General features: G+C 39.3%; 1 protein-coding gene across 1 annotated transcript; it reads right to left on the minus strand.

Annotated features, from left to right (window-relative positions):
• Nucleotides 1–6,628: 6,628 nt before the first annotated feature.
• Nucleotides 6,629–7,856, minus strand: LOC142101716 (P2Y purinoceptor 4-like). Its single transcript, XM_075186100.1, has one exon. It carries the CDS (start codon nt 7,850–7,852, stop codon nt 6,728–6,730), a length of 1,125 nt encoding a protein of 374 aa, XP_075042201.1. The 5' UTR covers nt 7,853–7,856; the 3' UTR covers nt 6,629–6,727.
• Nucleotides 7,857–8,371: the final 515 nt, after the last annotated feature.

The following is an 8,371-nucleotide window of genomic DNA, read 5'->3' on the forward strand; positions in this document are numbered from 1 at the left end:
CGAGCTCTCCGGTGCATTCCTTCTTTTTAAGAATGTTCCAAACAGTTGATTTGGCCACACCTAATATTTTTGCTATCTCTCTGATTTGTTTGTTTTGATTGTTCAGCCTAATGATGGCTTGCTTCACTGATAGTGACAGCTCTTTGGATCTCATATTGAGAGTCGACAGCAACAGATTCCAAATGCAAATGTCACACCTAGAATCAACTCCAGACCTTTTACCTGCTTAATTGATGATGAAATAATGAGGGAATAGCCCACACATGTACATGAAATAGCTTTTGAGTCGATTGTCCCATTACTTTTTGTCCCTTTAAAAAGTGGGAGGCACATATATAAACCGTTGTAATTCCTACACCGTTCACCTGATTTGGATGTAAATACCCTCAAATTAAAGCTAAAAGTCTGCAGTTAAAGCACATCTTGTTTCATTTCAAATCCATTGTGGTGGTGTATAGAGCCCAAAATATGAGAATTGTGTCGATGTCCCAATATTTATGGACCTGACTGTATATCTACACATACATATTTATTCTGCTGTTAACATTGTATTATTAATGTATATATTGCCACAGCATGTATGATGTGATAAATAGCATGCCGTTCACATTTTACACTTAGAGTACTACTGTCATCTACTGTCTAAAGTTAGTATTGCATTACAATTGAGTACATTTCTAGAGAATAGCCTAAAAAGACTGCAAAGTGAGGAATTCATTGGACTCTCTCTTTGTAACTGTAAGAGACTTTGTGCATCAATTTGTGCTGTGAACATGATTATTTTGTGAAATCTGCTCAAAGAGGAAATGTTAAATAACTTTGGATTTTGTGTATCCATGTAATGATTTTGTGGCATTGTTTTTGGACTATGTTGCTATCATTATTGCAGTTTCAAAGTGACTCTTTCTTTGTAGTAATCACAAAAGTGGTTCAGTACTTTGTTGTAGTACACAGTTGTCTGCTCTTGCCAATTATGTGTTGATTCTTTCTTAAACAGTGTTGTATAATAATCACAAAAATAATGGCAGAAATTAACTTCTGATTTAATTCACTTGATTGAATGTGATGTTTACGACTGTAGAGGAAATTGTGGTAGTACTATTTGTATTACTGTTGGTGTCAATATACAGCTTGTGGTCTGTTTCTAAAGGAGTAGAAAATGTTTAAAATGTTGCAAAATAGATTGCTAGAGGTAGAGTATCTTGCAAAGCCACTGACTAGTAGCCCATGGTATAGTACTGGGCAAGACTTATTTAATTACCAACTTCAATACTAGTACGTACAGTTGCATGGAACAGAAACACACTTCATGAAATTACTCAGCAACAGGTGACTGTTCAAACTGAGCTTGGGGTAGCGGAGGAACAACTGGTTATGGTAAAAGAGTGTTTTAGATCGTCAAAGCTTAGATTAGAAAAAGTAGAAAAAGCGTATACAAAATATGTAGTAGATAAATAACATAAATATATAAGCAAAGCAAGCCAAGAGGGAGAAAAGAATTACCAACAGCATGGGCTAGAACAGTCATGCAACAAAAGGGCTGGGAGGATGAAACCTTACAACATAACTCGTAGACAGATAAATCAGGTTCAGAAGTAGACTTAGACCCAGATGACATAGACCACATGTTATTTTCGGCACAGCATATTCAGTTATTAACAGACATGCTAGAAAAAATGTAGAACACACATTTGTATCCAGACTAGAATAATATCTTTCATGAAGTTTTCTTCCTAGGCACAGCACAACAAAGTATTACAGGTGGTTATTATACAAGTTGGTTGGAGGAATGCAAATAAGTGTCTATTTTTGCAGATCTCTAAAGTTGTGCGATGATATGATTGGTTAAGCTTCTATCTCCAAAATGTGCACTTTACCAGACAATTATCCGTAATTGCCATTATGGTACGTCAGGAGGGACTGGAATCGATGGCCTTCGTGATCAGCGGTAGTGGTTTGGTGGTTCCGAGGAAACCTGAATGGGATCTCCTGTGAATCTTTATTTATTCTAAAGCACAGCAGAGTATAATCGGCAATTAAATCAGCTAGTAGTCAGCATGCAAGTGTGATGAGAGAATAAACACACATAGAAGAATATAGTAGCTTTTAATAAATTTGTGTTTATGTAGCCATCGTGGCATGATATGATTAGTTAAGCGGCTATCTGTAGTAGCTTAACTAAAGATCATATTTGCTAGCCTTAATGATTATCTGTAGGAGTAATCTTTAACAGCCTTGAGCAACTTTCTGTAAATTGTATGTTTTCCTAGCTCTGCTTATCTTTCCATTGAAATGACTATTTCTTTCCCCTATTTAATTATCTCAAAAAACTTCTCAGTATGTCCCTAAAACTCTCTAAATCCTTTGAATGAGCTTCTTCTTACAGACAATCTGCTGAATTGCAAAGTAGAATAAAAAGTAGAATAAAATATACAAATTAAGCTTTTAAAAACAAAATGGAGTTTCATCATTTACCATCCCACCCTTTTTGAATGGTAAGTCTAACCAATACAATGAAATGATGTCAGTACCAGCAGTCAGTGGTCGGCCTCCAACACTCCGCAGACACTGATTGGTGGACTTCCCGATTAGAATCCTCAGTAGAACCCAGCTGGGCTCAGCCTCAGGGTAGAGATGACATCACTCCTATCTCCGATGTTACCACCAACCTCCAGTACTGATAACACATGCGGGGAATCACCAACCGGCAACTATAACAACCTGCTCAGTGCCTGAGTATAAATTGTGTCCAACATCCATATTCCGGCTCCAGGACAGAATATGGATGCTTAACATTGTCACTGGCACTAGGAGTCTTTACCCAGGAATCACCAGGTGATGGACTTACCAGAGCAGTATAGATGGTAATATGGTACTCTGGTAGCGGGGTGATCACGGAACAGGAGACAGCAGATGGTAGAGAATGCTCGTGGAAAGTCTATGACTAGCAGCACTGGTAATATACAGGTAGTAGTACACGAGGAACTGAATGGACAAAGGAAAAGTGAGGGTAGTCAGTGGTCTGCGGATAGCAAGTTGTACCACTGCTATAGTGAGGAGGAATGTCCAGCAGCAACGAGGAGGTGATGAGAGTCGCGGTCTGCGTTTAGCAAGTTGTACCGCTGTCTATGTGAAGGAATGGAATCCAGGTGGAGGTTTCCGGGAAGTCAGTGGTCTGCGTTAGCAAGTTGTACCACTGCTATGTGAAAGGATACTAGAAACAGATGACTCGGGAAACAGGGATCAGTGGTCTGCCTCTAGCAAGTTGTACCACTGAATATATATGTGAGGAGGAGCACGGGGAGAGAAATGCAATACAGAGTATACACGGGCACCCTGAACTTGATCCCACAATGATATGCACAATATAGTAATGACTGAACAGCACTGCACAATAATACAAAGTCACAGGAACTATCCGGGCAAAAGGTAACACAGTCAATTGATGGCAATAGTCTCAGCGGATAGTAAACTCGAGAGGAGAACAACTCAGTCCAGCAAGATATGCAATACACCAGCACAGTCAATGAGAAGTATGCATACCGTGGTTCAGGAGCAGGCTGTCAGACAGGAGTGCAGAGATACCTGAACGGCTGGAGGCCGGCAGGATGCGAAGTCCCAGGAGGGTAGAAGCGGAAATCAAGTAGGTGCAGTGCACAGGTAGGTAGACCAGCGGAGATAGGAAAAAATACTCAGGAAGCAGTAGTATATAGAACTGGACACCTGGAGAACACTGAAGTGTAGAGATGGTCTAGACGAGATGAAAGCAGCGAGGCGTTGATCCGATGCAGACAGGCGAGTTGACACAGGCAGGAACACTGTAGAAGCACGGAGAGCGGATCAGCTGGCTGCAGACACGAATAGAACTGAAGGGTAGCGGCAAGCAGGACACTGCAGGTACACGGAGGTAGCGGATAGGAATCAGCAGGTGCAGTCTCGATGAAACACAGGAGAGTTGAAGTGAGTTGATAACTGTGGTGCACGGAGGCAGCGGATAGGAATCAGCTAATACAGTCACGATGAAACACAGGAGAGTTGAAGTGAGTTGATAACTGTGGTGCACGGAGGCAGCGGATAGGAATCAGCTAATACAGTCACGATGAAACACAGGAGAGTTGAAGTGAGTTGATAACTGTAGTGCACGGAGGCAGCGGATAGGAATCAGCTAATACAGTCACGATGAAACACAGGAGAGTTGAAGTGGTCTGGAAACCACAGGAGAGTTGAAGTGGTCTGGAAACCACAGGAATCAGCAGAGCTGAATACACGAGGAAACACAGGAACACCTTCAGAGGCTCATGGGAATGAGACTCCAAGATCAGGCAACGAGGTATGGAACTCAGGTGCTTTAAATAGGGAGTGTTGCCTGATCAGCCAATTAACTAAAAGGAACATGAACAGAAGGTTTGAAAGGGCTGCACATGCGCAGACCCTCAGGATGGTGGACGGCCACAGTTCCTAAACACACGGGAAGAAGCACTCACAGTCTGGTGAGTGACAAACAAACATACAGCAGAAACATTTGTTTCCTTTCTATCTTTAGATTTTTTCCTTTCCACTAATTCTGTACATTTCTGAGCTGTTTTTTGTATAAAAAGTAATTATTAATTTACAAACTGCTGCTATTATAACTGTCTTTACTTATTTCCCAATGCTCATACACTTCTATAAAAATAATTTGGAGCAATTTATCAAAGTTAGGGCATAACTTGTACCATACAAATACATTTCATGCTTGTTTTAAGAATCCCTGTTTTCTTATCCATTTCATAATCTTATAGTGAAGGATGTATCTGTGTGCCCTCAGATATGTAGCACACTGGGCACTGCTATGCTGCAGATCACTCTTGTATCATTTTGGTGACGTGACCCTTCTCTCTTTAAAGCATTTTTCCTTGAGAGGTTGTGCTCTATTTCACATTTTCTAGCAGGTTCAAAGTTCCAATGGGTGCCTAAGAGAGTTGCATCTCACCAATACTTTTTATATTTTAGAAAATGTAGATCTACAGAGTATTCTTCCACTTCAGAAGTTTCAGAAAGTTTTATGACTGGATATGAAGCTTTTTTGTTTCAGAGGTACAGCAACAGCAGAGTTTCCTTTGGTTTCCTATCTTTGCTTATCTTTCAAGTCAAAAAGCCACCAGACTGTGATTCTGCTTTATACACTTGTCACCAGATTACACGTATATTCTACACTGCCTACCAGATAAGAGGCTTGCTAAACACTAGCCAATAGATTAGAGGTTTGATGTACATTAATCATAAGTTTGGAGGTCTGCTGTGTATATCAGCCAATGGAATGGGCTCAGTTTTATATATATGAAAAGAGAATGAGCTCTGCTCTGTATACTGTTGTCTACAATGGGTTCTGTGTTGTAGTCACCAGAATGAGGTGAGGTGAGTCTACCTCGTCAGGTTGCTTAAGGCTTCAAAACTTTTGATGGTGACCCTCTGAAGTAGCATGGCGATGGCGGTAGAGTGGACTGTGACATTATTGTAATACACTGACATAAACCATAAACTAGCGCATTAAACATTTATTTATTTTTGTACAGATACACTGTATATCATACACAATATTTTACAAATAAGAGCAATAAAGGTATAATGACAGAAGTGTGATATAGTCAAGACTAGAATAAAATTATCACATGTCTAAAAATATTTTGGTATTTTCTCAGAAATATTCCAAAGGGAACTGAAGAGACCTTAAGAAAGAAATACAACTATTCTTTCTCTTCCTGTCTACAGAGTAATTACACATAACCCTCTAACGTTCCATAATCTCCAGTTTCTCGTCTTACAGTAAATATTTTCAGTTCATTGAAGGGTAGAGCTGGTTGTTCCAGCTCTTTATTTTCTATGCAAGGAAATTTAAAGTATTTACTATTTACAGTTCTATAATTAGCTGTAATTGCGTGTGAAAATATACCTGACCAATTCAGAGTTGACTTTTATGTCTTTTCACCTTGATTGATTAGTCGGCATTAGAAATACCATGCAGAAATATTATTCCCTTCCATTGTTCCTACTGATTTATTATGGAAATCACTTTTCACACCCAGTTGACACTGATAACCCTGTATCTCTCCTGCTTGGGAGAGGACCAAGGTGACAATCTTCTGAAGCTGACTCTACTTGATTTCCTTGAGGTTGTCTGTTGTGTTTCTTTGGTCTCTCCTACAGCTGTGCAGAATACTACACACATTGATGTGGCTGAAAAATGGATAGTGGTAGGACTATAGTACAGTAACTTAAACCATTTCCTGGTGCATTAAACATTTATGTTATGTACTGGTCACAAATACAGTATATCATACACAAATTTGTATAACTAAGAGAGCAATACAGGGATAGTGACAGAGGTGGGGTATTGCCTGCAGTAGAAGAAAATTATCACATTTTTTCATGTAAAAATCTTCAGATCTCTTTTCAGAAATGTTCCAGATTAGCAAAAAGAAGATGTCTCTTCCTATCTACAGAGTAATCACCTGTGACTCTTAGATACAAGCATCACTGTCTCTAGTTTCTTTTTCTGCAGTATATAGTCACAGATTATTGGCCATTTGTTGAGAGGACAACAGCTGAAACTTACTGCTCCCTAATATACAATAGAATCAATCAAAGAAAAGTATTTGCAACTTAGTTACAAAACAAACAGTAATTTCTGTAAGAAAATACCCAAAAAGCTGACCATTTTTGAGTGGACCTTGACGTCTTATTGTCATTATTGAGAAGTATTGATAGATGCACCATACAGAAATGTTGTTCCCCTCACTTGTTGCTGTTTTACATTGATTTCCACGGACATCTTCATCTCTGTCGTACTCACAGTCGGGAGAGGAGCATGGTGACGATCTTCTGAAGCTAACTCTACTTGATTTCCTTGAATGTTGTCTGTTGTGATTCCCCGATCTTTATTACGGCTGTGCAGAAAACTACACCAGCTTGTAAATGTGTACTTAAATCTGTCCGAGCCAAAACAGTACAATATGGGATCCAGACAACAATTTGTTCCTGACAACACCCATGTAATATAATAGACAACCTCAACTCTTTCCAGTAGAGAGCACAACGCTGGAAAGAACAAAGTGATTGTGACTCCTATTGTTCTGGTGATATGTACGGGAATATAGCAGATTATAAATATGATTAAGGAGACAAATATGGTCTGTATGGATTTGGACACCATGACCTTGCTGAGCGTGTTCATAGGATTCACCTTGAGAATATATCGACTTAGGAGACTGTAGCAAACCAATGTAATGGAGAAGGGAATGAGGAGGCCAGAGAAGAGGATCACCCAGTTCCAGACAAAAAATAAAACCGTCTGTTCAGTTTGATGAATACTGAGACATTTTGTCACTCCGTGAACTTCAGAGGTTTTTAGAACAAAGAAAAATGGAATCCCTTGCAAACAGAGACAGCCCCAGACAGCAAGGCTAATTTTGGTGATGAACGGTTTCTTGGTCCAGGCAGTTCTTTTAACATTGTGAGCAACAGTAAAATATCTGTGAATACTGATTAAAGTAAGGAAATAGATACTTCCATACTCGTGAGTACTGAGCAGGAAGACCTTAAACTGGCAGAAAAATGTCCCGAAAGTCCAGTGGTCAGATGCAAAGTAGATAATGATCAGAGGAGCTGCCGGGGTGATGATGGCATCGGAGATGGCCAAGTTGAACTGGAGGACTACAGTTGAATTCCAGTGTTTTACCCGAAACCAGAATATCCATAAACTGATACAGTTAAAAATGAAACCAAAGAAGTAGATGAAGCTCAGGAAGATGGGGATGAAAACGTTAATTGTTTGAGGCTCACAGCCGGTGTAATTCCCCGATGTGTTCTGCATCCTGAAAGGTTGCTGAGCTGAAAATCAAATAACAATATTTTACTTTTAACGTTTCAGACTCACAAATAACACAATAATTTAATTATAAGCATTATCTTCAAACTTTTTCAACATAGTCCCTTTGCCTCCTCTGTTGTACTAAATATTACTCTTGTTTCCTTTGATACATATGGAGAAAAGGTTTTTCAGTAAACAAAATATTTTCATTGATACTTTCAGTTTCCTATTGATGTATTTCTCAGACCAGAATCCCATTGTCTTACTGACGAATCGCTGGAGTACCAGAGGAAAATGATGAAAGAGACAGTGAAATGCAGGTAACAATAATAATTAGATCGCTCACCTGTTCACTTTACAGACACAGGATTTGGTATAATGCCCAAGAAAGAATTCTTTAGATAATAACTTGAGATAGCCGAGAATAACCTTCCTGTAAGTTTCTGAGCAACAACTTCTGGCTCAACCTTTTTTTCTAGAGAACTGGCAATTGCAACGCAGCTATTGCACGTCATTATTTTT

The sequence above is a fragment of the Mixophyes fleayi genome, chromosome 9 (genome assembly GCF_038048845.1).
Source record: "Mixophyes fleayi isolate aMixFle1 chromosome 9, aMixFle1.hap1, whole genome shotgun sequence".
Lineage (NCBI taxonomy): Eukaryota > Metazoa > Chordata > Amphibia > Anura > Limnodynastidae > Mixophyes > Mixophyes fleayi.